This window comes from Octopus sinensis, linkage group LG2 (genome assembly GCF_006345805.1).
Source record: "Octopus sinensis linkage group LG2, ASM634580v1, whole genome shotgun sequence".
Classification (NCBI taxonomy): domain Eukaryota; kingdom Metazoa; phylum Mollusca; class Cephalopoda; order Octopoda; family Octopodidae; genus Octopus; species Octopus sinensis.
The window spans coordinates 95353565-95373378 of record NC_042998.1 but is presented as its reverse complement, the minus strand read 5'-3'; the positions used below and the strand labels follow the sequence as shown (position 1 = coordinate 95373378).

Genomic DNA, 19814 nt, shown 5'->3' with positions numbered 1-19814 from the left:
CTGGATCGCCTTTAGCCAACTCGCTCGTGTCGTGTCTTCGTCGTGTCTGAGTCAACTGCTCGATGCTGCACGTGCGTTCTGCCTGTCACTTCCGCTTCCGCCGGCGCATGCGCCCTGCAAACCCTGCAAGCCCCACTTCCGCTTTCCCCGTCCGTCACACTCCCTCACCATCACACCACATTAAATTTGCTGCATATACTGAACCTGACGCTCTTGGTCTTTTAAGACCACCCTACTATCTGCAGTTTTGCCTAAAACTGTTTGCTGAATAGTTATTGAAACTGTCTCCTCTGAAATAGTAAGCTTGTAATACGCTAAGCCAACTCAATGCCCGTGTCTCAGCTCTTCTCGTCATTTCTATTGTTTTTTGTCATATAATCAACATTTCTCTCAAATTTTTTCTAAATTGTTACCATCTTTCCCTTCCATACTTGCTTTAGAAAGGCGGCGAGCTGGCAGAAACGTTAGCACGCCGGGTGAAATGCGTAGCCGTATTTCGTCTGTCGCTACGTTCTGAGTTCAAATTCCGGCGAGGTCGACTTTGCCTTTCATCCTTTCGGGGTCGATAAATTAAGTACCAGTTACGTACTGGGGTCGATATAATCGACTTAATCCGTTTGTCTGTTCTTGTTTGTCCCCTCTGTGTTTAGCCCCTTGTGGGTAGTAAAGAAATACATACTTGCTTTAGAGACGGTAGTCTGGGGATGATGCATTTTTCGACATATTAAACTGCTGAAAAGAAACCAAAGAGAAAAATGAAAAAACGCTGAGTTACCGAGCTGTAAATATTTCTCAAACATAGGCGCAGTTATCATTTCGCAACCATGTAGTTTCGAGTTCTGTTCTACAGCGCGTCACCTTCGGCAAGTGTCTTCTACAATAGCTACGGGCTGACCAAAGTCCAGTAAGTGGATTTGGTAGAGAGAAACTGTGAAGGCTAGCCATATATATATGAATATACAAGCGAGAAAGACGAAGGGAAAGAATGTGTGTGTGTGTGTGTGCGTCTGTGTGTGTGTGCCTTTGTGTTTATTCTCTACTAGTTAGAGCAATATATCCCATCAGTCTTCTTTCAAGTTTTTCCAGTTCACAAATTTTGGTAACATTAATATTATCTTTGACTTGGTGACCGAAGTTATATTTTTCCATTGGCAATTATTAATCGTTGCTTCGTAATGTAAATTGCATGCTGATAATTTCTGGCATAATAATCACGTAACCATCACGATACTTCATCAGCTCAGCAGCAGACTAAATAAATTAGCATGTGCAGGCATGGCTGTGTGGTTAAGAAGCTCACTTAGCAACCATGATGTATCGTATTCTGTCCCACCGCGCGGCGGCGTCTTGAGCAGGTGTCTTCTGCTATGATTATAGGCCGACCAATACTATAGCTCCAGACCGACTAATGTCTTGTGAGTGAATTTGGTTGAAGGAAACTGTGTGGAATCCAGTCATATAAATATGTGTTTGTATATCTCAATGTTTATCCCTCACTACTGCTTGACAACCGGTATTGGTTTGTTTACTTCCCCTTAAAATAGCAGTTTGACAAAAGAGGCCGATACAGTTAGTATCCGACTTTAAAGTACTGGGGTCGATTTATTTGACTAAACCCTTCAAGGCGGTGCCCCAGCATGACCTCAGTCCAGTGAGGAATAGCAAGCATCTACTATAATAATACGCTTGTGTTTTTCTCCGTCACAACATATGAATGAAAAAGGAAGGAGTGATAGATGAATAAGGAAGGAAGGGGTGATGGCAAACTAGTAATGGGAGCGTTTCAACTGTGTGAGTATACGTGTGTATGTGTGTGCGTGTACAAGGGAAGTATGTGAATGTTTGTATGTATGAACTTGCGTTCTTTCAGTAACAAATGCTGATCGATGTCACATTTCAAAAGACAACCATTAGATAACATTGACAAGTGTATTAATCTGATTTACCATCCATATTTATATATAAAATACTACAATTAGCCGCCATTTTTGACGGCAGGGGGTCAGCTAGTTATAAATAATAAGCATGGATCACGAAAAAAAGAAATTAAAGCGTAACGGTATATCACTTGATACGCTCCTCCGTAATTGCTACATAGAGTGAAAGAATGCTCATATAAACTGCATCACGAGTTTGAAGGGCCGAGATTTGTCTTTTATGCATTTGTCTTTTATACCAGTAGTCTCCGCCCTTTTTTACACCACCAACTGGTTTCATACAACATAGTTTTCCCACGGATCGGGAGATTATGCGCATAATGAAAACAATAAAGCGCATAGTACAGTATTCCCTCGATTATCACGGTTGTTACGTTCCACCCCACCTCCCGCAATAGGTGAAAATCCGCGAAGTAGAAGCAGAAACGGCGAGCTGGCAGAAACGTTAGCACTCCGGGCGAAATGCGTAGCCGTATTTCGTCTGCCGTTACGTTCTGAGTTCAAATTCTGCCGAGGTCGACTTTGCCATTCATCATTTCGGGGTCGATTAAATAAGTACCAGTTACGCACTGGGGTCGATATAATCGACTTAATCCGTTTGTCTGTCCTTGTTTGTCCCCTCTGTTTTTAGCCCCTTGTGGGCAATAAAGAAATAAGAAACAGCACTGTATTTTTTAAAATTATGTTTATAATTTGTATATATTTAGTTTATTATAAATGCAAAACAACACCACAGAGGAATCGACGTAAGTTTAAATAACAAACTGCGACAGGTGAACCGCATTATGTCGGGGGATTACTGTATATGATTCAATTATTATATACCCTTTCTCTGGTCAGCATGAGGCCTGAAATTTTGGGGGAAGGGTAAGTCGATTACATCGACTCCAGTGCTCAGCTGACACTTATCGACCCTGAGAGGATTAAAGGTAAAGTCAACCTCGGCAGAATTTGAACCAAGCGCATTAAAGACGGACGAAATACCAGTAAGCATTTTACCCGACGTTCTAGCGATTCTGCTAGCTCGCTACCTTCATTTATTACATATATAACACATATATAGTAGTTATATTTTCTTACGTTTATGACTTTGTGTTGCAAGATCCTGATATGAAACCGTGTGTTGAAACAGATATTGTTATATTTCAGGATGTTAATTTTTTACCCTGAATAAACACACGTACTATACATTCGTTCTTCATTCGTTTATTACTGTTCTGGAAATCTTTCGTCGGATTTATTCCATTTCATGCACATATTTTTTAATTAATTTTTTTTTAACTATACACTTTGAAATTTCGGATACTGGTGGAATGTGTCACGTAGAACGGGTTTACTCTTAGCGTTTTTGACAAAATTTTGTATTTTAGAAGTTATTTCGTGTTAAAGTTGTCGCATTTGGGTAATTTTAACCAATCGATGACGTGTATTCACCTGAAAAAATTACTGCTGCTGTTTGCGAACAAAAACTGTCCGCTCCATAGACAAAACGATAAATCTTGGATAACAGAAAAATTTAAACTGAAAATCTCCGCTAACAAAACCCTTCTTTAATAACCAGAGATATTTTTAAAGCAACACATATGTGTCCATCTATCTATCTATCTATCTATCTATCTATCTATCTATCTATCTATCTATCTATATCTATCTATCTATCTATCTATCTATCTGTCTGTCTGTCTGTCTGTCTGTGTGTATACACACACACATTAATAATAGGCAGAAGTTACAGAGTGACAATGGCCAAATTCGAGTTTGATAAGTGCCAATACACGAAACTCTCAGCTTTTCACTTACTCTATAACTTCTGCCGATGATATATATACATACATATATGTGTAAAAAAAAAATCTCACCACGCAATCGAACCAATGAAAGAGCCTCTACCTGGTCGTTCGACACGCTAAAAATAGCAGCCAAAGTACCCTCCTACCTAAATTACACGCCTTTTGTACGTAATGTCCTGGATTATCCCTAAAAAGACGGTTGCTGGAGGCTGGAATGTCTTTGATGATAAGTTTGTTGTATCAGGGCTGAGTTGAGGCTAAATAACAACAAAATAATTACTGAGACAGATTAACGCCGGAACCTGTATGTTGTTCCATGACCTGCTAGAAAAAAATAGCCAAACTTTTATATACAGAATAGAAAAACTTCTATCCTGTGATATACACGTAGAGTCCATTATGTTTGGGAAGAAAGATGGAATAGTCACAGTTGGGACATCTTTGAATCTGTTCGATCAGATCCAACTCGGGTCTAAACAGCAAGTGACGAAGGGAAGGAGACGAGGCAACAAGAGAGAGCTTTTACCTGACTGCTCGAGTTGCTAGAAAGAGCAACCAAATCTTCCTGACAAAAAGGAAAATGAAATTTCCGTCTTCAAGAAAAAAAAATAATAATACAAGTTTATATTATTTAATAATGTCCACTTAGGAATTCATTACTTCTAGAAAAGAATAAGATAAAATGGTCATGGCTGGAACGCCTTTCCTCACAGATCCATTACAACCAGAGCTTAACCTGTGGTTAAAACAATATTTTTCACTGAATGATGAAGCAGCTAAGGTTAAGGAAAAGTTGAAAGAATAAAAGATAGCAAGTATCCATATTCCAAATATTGGGATTCCCTTGACTAGCGTAATTTATTCAGATTTTCGTATGAAATAAATAGAAAATGTTACGGGAATTCGGTACATATTATGGCTAATACCCAGTGTTGTACGAAAGTAGATTCACGGATCTTGTCAATCTAAGTCACAGATTTTTTTATTAATTTTTTTTAACTAAGCAGTTTGAAACTTCTGATACTGGTTGAATGTGTTAGAGGTTTTTCTATTCTGTACATAAAATGTTTGGCTATTTTTTCTAGCAGGTCATGCAACCACATACAAGGCTGCGTTGTTGGTCTGTCTCAGTAATAATTTTGTTCTTATTTAGCTTCAGATCAATCCTGATACAGCAAACTTATCATCAAAGACATTCCAGCCTTCAGTAAACCGTCTTGTTATGGATAATCTAGGACATTACGTACAATGGGCGTGTGATTTAGGTAGGGGGGATACTTTGGCTACTATTTTAGCATGTCGAGCGACCAGGTAGAGGCTCTTTCATTGGTTCGATTGCGTGATGAGATTTTAAGCAGTTTGAAACTTCTGATACTGGTTGAATGTGTCAGAGGTTTTTCTATTCTGTACATAAAATGTTTGGCTATTTTTTCTAGCAGGTCATGCAGCCACATACAAGGCTGCGTTGTTGGTCTGTCTCAGTAATAATTTTGTTCTTATTTAGCTTCAGATCAATCCTGATACAGCAAACTTATCATCAAAGACATTCCAGCCTTCAGTAAACCGTCTTGTTATGGATAATCTAGGACATTACGTACAATGGGCGTGTGATTTAGGTAGGGGGGATACTTTGGCTACTATTTTAGCATGTCGAGCGACCAGGTAGAGGCTCTTTCATTGGTTCGATTGCGTGATGAGATTTTTTTACACACATATATATATATGTATATATATATATCATCGGCAGAATTTATAGAGTAAACCAAAAGCTGAGAGTTTCGTGTATTGGCACTTATCAAACACGAATTTGGCCTTTGTCACTCTGTAACTTCTACCCCTCTCTCTCTCTCTCTCTCTCTCTATATTATATATATATATATATATATATATAATATATATAGAGAGAGAGAGAGAGAGAGAGAAGAGAGAGAGAGAGACAGACAGACAGACAGACAGACAGACAGACAGACAGACAGACAGACAGACAGACAGACAGACAGATAGATGGATACGTTAGCGGAGATTTTCAGTTTAAATTTTTCTGTTGACCAAGATTCATCGTTTTGTCAATGGACCCGGAAGTTGTTCGCAAACAGCAACAGTAATTTTCTTCAGGTGAATACACGTCATTGATTGGTTAAAATTACTCAAATGCGACAACTTTAACACGAAATAACTTCTAAAATACAAAACTTTGTCAAAAACGTTAAGAATATATCCTGTTCTACGTGACACATTCCACCAGTACCAGAAATTTCAAAGTGTTTAGTTTTAAAAAATTAATTAAAAAAATCTGTACATGAATAGTTCCTTTTCGTCATATATCTATGACCTCATCAGTCACCCTTTCCGTCCACGTGTGTCTTCCTGCTCCGCTTAATCCACTCTGTATCACAGAAGGACAGAATCGATTAAGCGGAGCAGGAAGACACACGTGGATGGAAAGGGTCACTGAAGAGGTCATACATGTGTGACGAAAGATTTCCAGACAATGAACATAAGATAAAATAAGAACAGTAATAAGTACTTTTGGTTATCACACCCCCATTAAAAAATTGCCATTAAAAAATTGGGTTATCGCCCCACTAAAAAATCGAGTTAATATGGCGACAAGAGATTGGAAGAGAGTGAGATCCTTTTAATTCAATACTTCAACACACTGTTGACGTTTGGCCTCCTAAATAGGTATGCTATAGATTTGTTATAAAAATATTATCAGATTAGGCGTAGGAGTGGCTGTGTGGTAAGTAGCTTGCTTACCAACCACATGGTTCTGGGTTCAGCCCCACTGCATGGCACCTTGGGCAAGTGTCTTCTACTATAGCCTCGGGCCGACTAAAGCCGAATAAGTGCTAGGCTTACAAAGAATAAGTCATGGGGCCGATTTGCTCGACTGAAGGCGGTGCTTCAGCATGACCACAGTCACATGAGTGAAACAAGTAAAAGAGTAAAGAGAGATTCAAAACGATTTTCACCTCTTCACTTTTTACATTTTTTTTGTTTTATTTTATTGAGGGTTGAACAATTTTTTTAGTTGAAGGAGATAACCAAAAGTACCTATATTTCTCGTAAAACGGGGTAGGGTGAGAAACCCATTTTTTAAATGCGGGTGAGATAACCAAAAAGTACCCATTAATAAACGAGAAAAGAACGAATATATAGTGTGTATTTGAGAAAGAAAAAACAAATTACCATCCCGAAATATAACATACTTATATTTTACATTTATATAATGCAAAAACATCTTGCAGACTGCAATAGTCAAAGAAATAGAAATAAAATTAAAAATTAATCTTTTCTGTGCAGTCAGGGACCAAATGATTCCCGGCCCAGTACCGGTTTGCGCCCCGGTATTTGGGGACCACTGCTTCATACAACTTGTTTCACCTTAAATTGTCCTTCCACACCCCTAAAAATAAATGAAGTAGAAATTACAGAAAACAGAAGACTATGAAACAATAGCAATGTTTACGATAATGGCATTTACAAGACTAACACTTGTTATTTTCGCCTGAGTATAAAGGAAGAACGACGTTGCTGGAAGTAGGCTAAGTAGTAATTCAATATGATGTTTGAAATACGAAGGAAAGCAGACAAGTTGCTTATCAACCTGATACTGAATATGATGCTGCTTTAAAACGCCAAGACATTCACACAAAAAGAAAAATATATACATGAATTGAATATAAAAAAAATATTAAAAAAACTACCCACATGCTGTCTTCATCGTGACCTAAATTGCTTACTATATATGGATGGATAACAAGCAACAAATCTGAAGTTTTTTTTTTTTGTGTGTCACTCACTCATGCTCTCATTAAATCAGTCCCTTTATTTATTTATTTTGTTTTGAGAGTTGACAGGATTAATTCATTTTCCTCCTCCTCGCAACACATGACCCGCTAAAAATAAATCATAACTGAACAAAAAAAAATAAATAAATCATATAACACTATTACTACAACTACCACTGTTACTACTACTACTACTAGTACCACCACCACCACCACCACCACCACCACCACCACAACCGCTACTGCTGCTGGTGAATTCAGTGCCCACAAAACCTTACTACACTAATTACAACTATATCATTTTGTAACATAATGAATATCTGATTAATTCTTTAGATAAGTTAACTTCCATTTACAACTGAGATCATTCAGATGCGTCTGTGACACAGTGGGGCAACTGAAAGTATGCACAGAGAGAGAGAGAGAGAGAGAGGAGAGAGAGAGAGAGAGAGGGAGAGAGAGAGTAAGTGGATGAATGAATTCATGACATAAATAGGATCTTTGCCATTGAGTTTGCTATGTACGATTTTGTTCAAAATTTCTATACTGATGCAGTTTCACATACTAATTACAAAAATCAAGCATTTTATTTAAGCAGAAATAAATAATTCTTAAAAATGTTACGGATTTTTTTTGATAATTTTGGCCAATCTGAAGCTTCTTTATCCAAATGCCGGAAGTGGAACTTGCATACTCTTTCGATAGCCGAAGAGAAAGTCCCCAAAGTAAGTAAAACCAGTGCAAAGTATGTGTTTCAATAACAAGCAGATCCTGTTTTCTTACTGGATAAAAATTATCAAACTTTAAACCTCTGTAACTTTAAAAACACTTTTTTATGGGAAAAGTAAATTATCTCCTGAGATTCAGCGTGGAAAATTACATCGATACACCAAATATAAAAATTTTCACTAAACCTTAAAATTTCCACAAGTGTAGCCAAGCACAAAATCCACAAGTAAATTTTCCATAGAAAATAAAGCCAGTATACCTTGGAATATGAAACAGAGTCACATTTCTAAGAGGAACATCTCTAAGAGTGCCACCTGTAAACCACGTCCCTTTTCCTGCAGACACACTTCTTCATTTCATGACAACTCTGAGATCACTGACTTCTCAAGGAAAAACCTGATCGTTTCATCTTCCCCCGCTTTTAATGTTTTTCATAATGTTTTCAGATTCACTGTTTCACACTCATGGTGGTGGTTTGTACTTATTTACTTTCTTTAGAAAATTTGTTCGTCAGGTTTCAGCATCCGATACTGGCACTTATTTTTAAGTAAAAACACGGTATTTTTCTTATACAGGCGCAGGCATAACTTTGTTGTTAAGAACCTCGCTTAGCAAATGTAATGAATTCTACATTGGAAATATCATCAAACAAGTACATATATAGGTTAAAGAACACCTCTATGCTAATGTCTCTTCCATCGAAAAGCACCTACGGAAATGTCACACACATGACATCCAGGTTTTCATAGAAGATACAGAAAGAAATATTAGGAACTTGAGAATAAAAGAAACTACAGGTACATATACGGGTTAAAGAACAACTCTGTTCTAATGCTTTTTTCCGTCAGAAAGCACTTACGGAAATTCCACAACGAAGATATCCAGGTGTTCATTGAAACTGCAAAAAGAAATATTGGGAACTTGAGAATATAAGACGCTATTTTAATTAAGATGGTCCTAGCTCTAAAATATAGAAATTCCAGGTAAAACAATCTGTATCATTGCATTGTTTTGGCAATATAATAATAATTCATTTATGTATATGGAACAATGTGCCATGCAAATTATACTACACACACACACACACACACACACACGGATCAAAACAGGTTGGATAATTTCCAAAAGTCCCTGGTTCGGCGATGTTACCGAGGAGCCATACCAGTTCGAGATAAACTCGCCAGGCACGGCTCTTCATGCCAGCCCATTTGCCCAGAGCAGTGAAATTGTTCTGCACGCTATTGTGCAATGTCAGAAACTATCGGAGTTGTAGGTTTATGTTGTATACCTGCTGTCACGTTTAGGAAGGATACAGTTTTCTTCCGAGTCAATTATAAAGATTGTTCTACCGGCCTCTCTGAAAAGCAAAGGGAAGGTCTGCTTTATTGCTGTGGTTGCGATTGCAAAAGAGGTTGTGTGGAAGCCTCGCATGAAAGGAGTAGTGACAGGCGACTTCATCTCCAGCCAGGGGCTGGTAAACTTTTCGGTTTCCCAACTCAAGGGAAAAATAGGGTTGGAGAGGAGTTGCCATCCACTAAGTATATACGAGAAAAAATGGAAGATAGTGGCATATATGTTGAGAGTGAACGTGTCACCTTAAGGGAGGACAAAGATTCTGAAAAGGTTCAGTGGTGGAATGTGGTCTGTGGGGTCATATCGGACCTCTCACTTCATATTTATCATTCGTTAAAATATATATCATAAAATTTTTAACTGTTTCTTCATTGGTTCGGTGAATTACCTCGACCCCTTGTGCTGTCCCCTCTGTGTTAGTCCCTTGTGGACAAATAAAAATCAATTCTTTGCATTATGAACGCCAATATTTCTGTCTCTTCGAATATTTCGTACTGGAGAGTCCTTATTAGTATTAGCTACTTCCTTTTACTCATGCTGGAGGCGCGTGGCTTAGTGGTTAGGGTGTTGGACTCATGATCGTAAGATTGTGGTTTCGATTCCTGGAGCTTAATGCAAGGAAGGGGATTGACAACTGTGATTCCATTGTTTTTCAACTTACCATAAAGTCACATTGAATTCATTTCTTTTCCTTTAGAACATTAAAAGCAAGGGATTAACATAAATATTCATTCTTTATACATTCTAGCAGATTAGAACGTGAATACGCTAATCGCTGTTGTATTTCTTCGTTAAAGAACGTTTTTCAGATGAATGTGTGTTCATGACACTTTATTAGCGTTAGAAGACTTGTGACTCGTTAGAGTTTGTGACTATTCTTTACAAATTCAGCAATTTGCTGATATGTGCTGATATAATTTACCGACTGATAATAACTGATGTATATTATCATTCTGATTCTCACTGCACATGACGATTTCCTACATCTGCCACTAAACTTTTCCTTTAGTCTAATAGCTAAAATGTTGTTTATTTTGAAGGTCTCTACTTATTTTCAGCGACGGCCTAGTTATGAAAAATAACTATTTACTTACTGTAAACGGATTTCATTAACCAAGAGACACTTCAGCATGTATCCAGATAATCTTGAATCATATTACTCATCCCCATCATCAAATTTTCCTGGAACTGGAATTAAGCTGAATTTTGATAACGTTCGTTTTTATGGTATTTTAAAATAGTGGAATTGTAGATTGGGATATTAAGAACTTGCGGATTGCAACTGAGATAGTCTTTTTTTTTTTTCAGTCTTTATTCAAGTAAATGAAAACAATTACAATACAGTTCAAAAAATAATATAAACACGCCGACCAATTAGCACTCTTAATAATTTGATAAAAAATATAGTCGTTTATAGCTTTATTAATTCGATCGACGTGATGTAATCTATTAACTTATTGAGATTATCTTTCTCTCAAATGTCATCATGTAAAAAAATGGTTAAGAAAGTGTTGCGATATTTAATGCAGAGCGATTGAACAGTAATAATTATAAATGATTATGTGGCGAGGAAAAGTCAACATTAGCAAATTTAAAACAAAAATAAATAAATTCGTCGTTCAACTTAAATATTGTTCTTGTGCAAATAGCGTCTCAGAATAATTAACCTCAATATTTTATTATTTTAACTTTTCGCACCTATTGTTGTATGGTATTGTACATTAAGTTAGTGATTCTCTCAACACCTACTTTGCCAAAAATAGTGAAATTTATGCTTCACTGAGGAGACCTAACAAGCCAAGACCGAAACATGTTCTATATCCCGAGTTTTTTCTCCTGCTTATCGAAATTCTATATTAGTTACCAAACTAATGTTTCCTTCTTGGCGTCGTTATTCTTAAATGTTTGAAGTTTATTAAAAATGTTAACATTAACTACATAAGGTAGGAGAGCCCTAAATTCTTGGGAAATAGGGAGAGCAGTATTTTTTTTTCTTAGGAGGGAAGAGTATTGCTCATGACCCTTTCAAGAATTTCGAAATTAGCGAGAGGGAGAGAGAGGAAAGGAATATATCCTCAAACTGGATATCTGATCTCAACGCAAGCAACGAAGTGGATACCGCTAAAACCTCCCCCACCACTAAGACACGACCGTTTTGGCAGCATTTTTGTCTCCCAGGAAAATCAACGTACCGGGCCCTATAGGACCCCGTGCAAGAGAATTTACTGATCTATGTATGCCGCAGCATACATAGACCTGAATCGGGCCCCTGGACTGTGCAGTCCTGGGTAACTGCCCATGCCTTACGACGGCACTGTTCCAAGGACTATGTGACGATGTTTAATCGTGCAAAAGCTTAAGTCTATCATTCAAGTTGATGAGGTGGTATTTGATCTCAGAATATACAAAGTCGGAACAGATACTGCATGGAATCACATTTGATGCGCTGACGATTTGTGCCAATCCATCATCCTTGATCTGTATTTCATCAAGCCCATAATGATGGAAGCTAAAGTTGATCTCGGAGGAATTAGAACTCAGAACGTAGGGCTTTTCGTCTGATACTGTAAAACGCTTGTCAGTTCGGACGTGCGCGCACACACCTGTGTGTGTTTTGCTCAGGAAAAAAAAATGGAGACAGCTATGTAGTAAGATGACTAATTTTTACAAACTATCAACTACATCCCTAAAATGGTAACGCACGAGAATATAATACACTAATACCGACCTGAATTATTCAGAATAAAACATGCACGAAGTATTCGGTCACGAGATATTTACTCACTTCCATTTATAAAGAATTACGAATGAACAAAAAAAAAAAGAAACGAAAATAAAAATCAAACATCAGTCAATTCAACCTTCCATTAATGCAGATAAAGAAACAAACAGTAATTTTAGCTCTCCCCTCTATCGTCACATGGTTTTCTTTAGTTTCATGTGAGTTAGTGAGGACTATATTTAACACTTTGCCTGTACACAGTATCTTCCCGAGTTTGTCCTAAACATCCATGCTGGTTTCCATTTTTTTAGTTAGCTCGTTTCATAAGTTCTGATTAACATGAAGCTTTTCTTTCATAAGTTCCAAGTTACTCTGGTATTTGAAAAAAAAAAAACGTGTAATATCTGCCAGGATACCAGGGAAATATGTTCCCTGTGTCACAAGGAATACACGAGACAGACAAAGGGTTATACTAAGTGTAGACTCGGCATTCCGTCGGTTACGACGCTGAGGGTTCCAGTCAGTCCAATCCACGGAAGAGCCTGCTCGTGAAATTAACGTGCAAGTGGCTGAACACTCCAGAGACGCGTGTATCTTTAACGTAGTTCTCGGAGAGATTCAGCGTGACACAGAGTGCGATAAGGCTGGCCTTTTGAAATACAGGTACAACTCATCTTTACTAGCTGAGTGGACTGGAGCAGCGTGAAATAAAGTTTCTTGCTCAAGGACATAAAGCATCGCCGGAAATTGAACTCACAACCTTACGTTCCTGAGCCGAATATCCTAATCACTAAGTCAGACACAAGTGTAGACTTAATTCAGTGTTACGTCGATACTTGATAGATTTAACTCGAGGAGCAAAGGAAGTGGATTAAAATTTAAGACACTATTTCTGTTGGTATCTACCCAAATGATTTGTTCTAAAATTCCATCTTCAGTGGATGTCTTTTCACTCAGTTGCTTACAACTACTAATAAATGTGAATCCAATGATCGTACAATTGTTTTTCCTTTAAAAAGCTGATATTGGTTTCAAATTTTGGCCCAAGGCCAGCAATTTCGTTGGACGGAGTAAGTTGATAACATCGACCCCAGTGTTCAACTGGTATTTATTTTATCGATTCCGAAAGGATGAAAGGCAAAGTTGGCCTCGGCGGAATTTGAACTGAGAACAAAGATGGACGAAATGTCGCTAAGAATTTTGCCTAGCGAGGTAACGATTTTGCCAGCTTGCCTCCCTTCTTTCAAAACTAATATAAAAATGTCATTTCTAATACACAACTTGAACGATATAAAAAAGACAGAGAACTGGGTAATTGAGTGCTCGGTAGTTCGAATTTTTTCACTAGCTAATTTTAACGACGATGCTTTTACGTTGTTGCTCGGTCTAAAAGAGATAACAAATCTTCCTCATACCAAAATTTATCTTTCTCTTTTTTTCAAGGGTCACATTATATAATGAAATGTTCGTAACCAAGGACTGAACGACTACAAAACTAATAGCCCACTGCCATAGTTTGTAAATAGCTGTTGCAAAGTAACAATTCTCTAATTTGCAAGGAAAAGAAAATTTTCATTACTTTGTAGTGGTGAACTTCCTGTGGGTATAGCCAGGAGACATAAGGTCTATCTCTAAGTTAGCTTGCCCTAAACTCTCTACGTAACGATACATAAGAGTATCCGACAGAGTATTGCTCACATATCTGAGAGTAGCAGCTATACACACACACACACAAAATCGTGTCTGAAAATGAAAAAGAAAAATTAGATTTACTTTCAAAGAACACAACCTAAAAGTTCGAAGCGCTGTACTCCTCTAAGCCTCTTTTACCGACATTGTAACGGTTCTGTATCTTTGGAGATACAAGCCATGTACTATTCCCAACTTAGACTTGCAGTTTATATTGAGTTCTGTGATTTTATTGGTTGAACCCTTCAAAAATATTAACCCGAGTCATTATCGCTGAAAGTGACATTCGTTTTTTTGTGTGCTCATATTTTCCTTACATGCTTGGTTCAAATTGAAGTTAAGCTGAACATTAACATACCCAGTTTGGAAAAGCCGACATATATTATTCAAAATGAAAATATTAGAGACGTTGGAACTTCGGCACTTAGATGAATTTAGGTAAAAATGGTACAGGTGAAAAAATAGGTAAGAATGGCACAAGGATTACTGAAATATACACTACTGGCACGTAGTCCGTATTTTACCAGTTCCATTCTTTACTTGGTGCCAGTGTAGTATGTGATCTACTTGCAATTGCGATCTACAGCAATTTAAATCTCGACTAGCTTGTGATCTACATTCAAAATTTTGTTAAAAATTTGCTGCTATAATTTGAGGAGGGAGTTAAACATTTAAAAAAAATAAAAGAATGTTCTGCGTATGTGTTCCATCTTGATTAACATAGCTTTGCTGGTGGCTGACGTTGGAATGGATGTAATATCTATTTAGATTCGAATAATGCCGGCCGTTCATCTGAGTGGATGACAGAGCCTGCTTGCACTTCTCTTAGGATAAGAGAATCGAGTAAATAGAATTTTAAGTGTAGATCACAAACTATACTATTTGAACTAATGTAGATCACACGCTATACCAGAAACATGTATGTAGATCACATACTACACCGGCATCCTTTACTTTATTACATACAAATATATACATAATATATATGCATATATTGCATCTGTGATTTTATTTTTGATCTATATAAATGAAGATATTTCCTTCGTTTTGCTGCTTTTCTTTCTACGAGGTAAGATACATTGCGGAACTTATTTTACAGCGTTGTGTAATTTATCACCCGATGAGACATCTGCACTGCCGGATGCTCCTGAACCAATTGTTAAGAGTCCCAGCCGTGAGGGGTCGATGCTCGATGTGTCAAAACAATTGCGATTAATAATAAATTCTCGTATATTCTCTCTTCCGTCTTTCATTTACCATATACATATAAATTATATAGATACATAGTATTATATAAACATGTACATACGTGTTTAGGTGTGTATACATTTGGTGAATGCAATTCTAGATACGATCGTTTATGCGTGTGTATATATATATATATATATATATATATATATATGTCACACTGACAGAGAGAGAGAGAGAGAGGGAGAGAGTGTGTGTGTGTGTGTGTGTGTGTGTGTGTGGTGTGTGTGTGTGTGTGTTTATACATACACACAAGTGAGTGGAATCTATCTACTTGTAGATATAGTGAAATATTTTCGTGCAATATACACACAGGGATGGCTGCATAGTTAAGAAGCTCACTTGACAACCACGTGGTTTCAAGTTCAGTCCATCTGTGCACATTTTGGGCAAGTGTCTCCTACTATAGCCTTGAGAGTGAATTTCGTAGAAGGAAACAAGCGGTAGACTGAAACAAGTAAAAAAAAAGTTATTTCATTTCTCATTAACAATGAATTATTTAGCAGGGGACGCAGTACTTTAAGAATTAGAGCGTATTACAATCTGATACGCCATCTCATAGACTTTCTGTTCTGAAGTAGTTGACAAAGTACTTTGCTGTAATTTCCTTTGATATCTGGGATGAGTAAATCTAGTTAGTTTCAATTTCTAATAAACAAGATTCATTGAAATACATTACGAATAATTTCAGTACGAACATTCGTACAAGATTTTGTTATATCTTGGGAAGGTCATTTCGCCAGACTCTCCCAAGACAAAGATTTATTTTATCATACGAGAATGTGAAATGACAGTTGCTTTTGATGGGACATAACAGAGGAGGTGCATGAGGACTGCCACCACTACCCTTATAGGAATAGTGGGCGGAGAAGTTGGATGGATGGATGGATATATTAAAAAGAATATCAATATTTGCTAAACTTAGTCTGAAATTTATACAGGGACATTGAAGGGCGATGTTGCTTACAACGAAGTTGATGCCTGTTTACTCCCCCCCCCACCACAATCCTTGTGTGAATCAGATTCAAGGAGATAATTTAGACCAGTGGTTCTCAACTGGGGTTCATATGGTCTGAGAGTCCATATAAGATTTTTGGGGGTCCACGCAACAAAATAGTAAACTGGGCAACCACAATAGTATTTTAAGGGCCCATGAAAAAATATTGCTCTAGATACATGCATCGGCATGTATTGCCAGAAGCAGCTAGGTTTCTTTCTAATATTTTACATAATTCAACCTATAAAAGCGAATAAGTGAATAGCAATTTTGAAAATTTCTCTAAAGCTATAAAGCGAATGGCTATGGGGTACTACCTGAATAAAGTCGCAATCAAAGGGATCCATAGATAACGGTTGAAACTTCAGACTTAGACCTTTAACTTCTTTATCACAATATTCACGATACTGTAACTGCTTAATTTTGAATCACTTAAAAATTCGTTTTCAAAACTAAAGGAAATTACTTTTATCAAATACATATACTTCTAAATTAACGGCGATTTTGCTAATTTCACTAACATTAAAAAAAAAAACAAAAAAAACTTTCTAAGTACAGTAGCATAGCAATAACATTTCAAATCTACGATAAGACACGTGTAAACTGTATTCCACGCAGATTGGTGATATTTTTGTGTAAAAAGACACGCCATAAACTACATTGGAGAAATCGCTAGGGCATTTTAGAGAATAAAACTGGTCGACTCATATTTGCATTCTTTTTTCCGATTTCCACAACTGAAACCTCGCCCATCATTTTCATATAGATTCCACCCTGAATAAAGATAATCTGGTATAATTTTATGCTAGATTGAATTTTTGAGCGTAAGTTTAACGCTTGGAGATTAGTTAACTTAGAATATATTTTATATTAACAATAGTGAATATCTATTGGTAAGCATGCTGAAGTGGGACCAAAGCTATCATATTACTTGAGATTACTTTCTCTGGAAAGTTTAAGAACAGGAAGAGGAGTTTTATAAAAAAGAGTATTCTATTAGAAAAAATGAAACTTTTCAAATTTAGTATAACATGTCAAACTTAGACATGTTATAAATTTGTATTCATTAAACTCACAGTGAAATCATTCGAGATCTTACCGCCAAATAAAATACTCGATCACTCCCCATAATGAAACTAATGATAAACGTATTTAATTGAAAATATTTCAACAACTTAAAAATAGGATAGTCAAATAATTCAAAGTTTTCAGAAAAAAAAACTTTATAACTTGCCCGTTATTGGAACTAAGTAGAAAGCATTTCCTCTAAAAGAAATATTTAATCAGGAGGAGAGTACATCTAGATATATTACACAATTTGATTTGTATAAACACTGCTGTAGAATAGTTGCATATTTCCGAAAAGCGACGTTTGTGATGCAATTTTGATTTCCAGTTGATCCATTGGATTTATTTGTTTCTCGTGTTTTCCTTTAAACCACATAGTTCACTCGCAACATATCATAAACGTGGTACAAGCAGAACAAAAGACTCATTTAGCTTGGAGAACTCTTTATATGTAACAGAACCGCTCAACAATATGTTAACAATCGTTATAATTTTCGAAAACTGAACAGCCAAATCAGTGAGGCTTTATAAACAATGGTATGGTTATAAGAATTCGATAATTTGATTAGGATTACAATATGTTGTACTCTGAAAATAATTGTTTTAGTAAATTAGAATTTAAAATAGTCATTGGTTTTATATAGCTCCAACACGAATATAGCTTGCGAGAGAACAGGCGAATATACCACCAACCAACTGTAAAAATCCAAATATATTACAAGTAGTCCCAAAATAAATTTGACGTTTATGCATCCAAGAAAGTATCTTTTTCGAACAACCATGTTCATAAATAGAGCTCTGATTTTTGGAGTAATTTCCGCAGCCTTCCGTTGGGTGAATGCAGCAAGAATCTGGAACAGTACCATTACCCAAGACATTGTACCATTCACTTGGTTTGTGAACTCCACAACAAGCGAATCTTTTCTGAATACTATCCCATTCGTTTGCAACTGTTGCGTTGAAGAGATATTGGTGTTCGGTCTTAACCATCCTCGCGCTCACTGAATGACTTGCTATTTTTCGTAGCGAAAATGTTGCAGTGGAACTGCCAATTTCCACAGTTGTTATAAGGACGATAAAGACAGTGAAGGTTGCGATGTATTCATAGCTTTTCTTCAGGGCTCCAACAAGACCAAATAGTGACATAAGCATCAGAAGAAAGCCTAAAGATATAAACAAAATAGTACACAACTTCATATAGTTTCCTAACAAACAAGGATAGGTTTGGGTGTAATAGAATCCACCGAGTCCTATTACAATAAGAGAAGCGACAAGAAAGAGAATATTTAACAAAATTAAAGTCACCCTCGTACAAAAAGGACTACATTCCATGCTTACTGCCACAAGGATAAAAAAGATTACAATTCATTGGTTGGTAAATAAATAAGCACAGCGTTGTTCATATGCAAATTCTTCTGCTTCATTGATTTCCTTATACAACCATTTCTAATGATCAGAAAACAACACATGTGATTTTTGTAAGAAAGTCGCGGGTTCGTTTCTGGTGCCATACAGTCGAATTTTTAACGAGATAATGATTTCTAATTTTGACACAAGGTGGTGATGGGGGCAAGTTGATTACATCGACTCCAATATTGAAGCTGTTACTTATTTTTTCTCCCTTGGGAGTGTGACAGCAACATTTGAACTCAGAACACACAGCACCGGAAGAAATTGTATTCTTGTGAGGTGGCGAGCTGGCAGAAATGCTTAGCAGTATTTCGTCTATCTTTACGTTCTAAGATCAAATTCCGCCGAGGTCAACTTCGCCTTTCATCCTTTCGGGGTCGATAAATTAAGTACCAGTTGCGTACTGGGGTCGATCTAATCAACTGGCCCCCTCCCCCAAAATGTCGAGCCTTGTTCCTCGAGTAGAAAAGAATATTGTGTTCTTGTTTATCATTTACCTTATTTAGAATGTTTCGTATTTACAACAATTAAAAGAAAATGCTCTAATGATTTAACAAACAAAGAATAATAAATTAATACAGAACGTGGATACTATTTTTGAATAAAAGATATTGTTAGATTTTATCACCGGGTTGACATGAGCTGTGAGGGAAAGCAAGTGATAAAGTACCGATTACATTATATTTATTTATAATTCTCTCTTTTGTCTCACTTAACTATATTAATCCACAACACACAATGAGGAAATTTTTCTATCAATATTTTGCCAGAATCGTTAGCACGCCGGGAAAAATGCTGAGAGGTCTTTCGTTCGTATTTGCGTTCTGAGTTCAAATTCCGCTAAGGTTGACTTTGCCTTTCATCTTTTCGAGGTCAATAAAAAATAAGTACCAGTTGAGGACAAGGTCGATATAATCGACTTACCCACTTCCCCGAAATTTCTGGCCTCGTGCTAAAATTTGAAATCAATATTTAAAACGTTTTAGTTTTGGGGCTATTCTCATACAAAAACGCTATGTTCTAAAAGTAGTTTTGTCTGGAGTTATGCGAAAGACTTGACTTTGCTATAGAGGTCTA

General features: G+C 36.8%; 1 protein-coding gene across 1 annotated transcript; it reads right to left on the bottom strand.

Annotated features, from left to right (window-relative positions):
- Positions 1 to 17614: 17614 nt before the first annotated feature.
- LOC115232592 (CD63 antigen-like) lies at positions 17615 to 18653 on the bottom strand. Its single transcript, XM_029802561.2, has one exon. It carries the CDS (start codon positions 18522 to 18524, stop codon positions 17964 to 17966), a length of 561 nt encoding a protein of 186 aa, XP_029658421.1. The 5' UTR covers positions 18525 to 18653; the 3' UTR covers positions 17615 to 17963.
- Positions 18654 to 19814: the final 1161 nt, after the last annotated feature.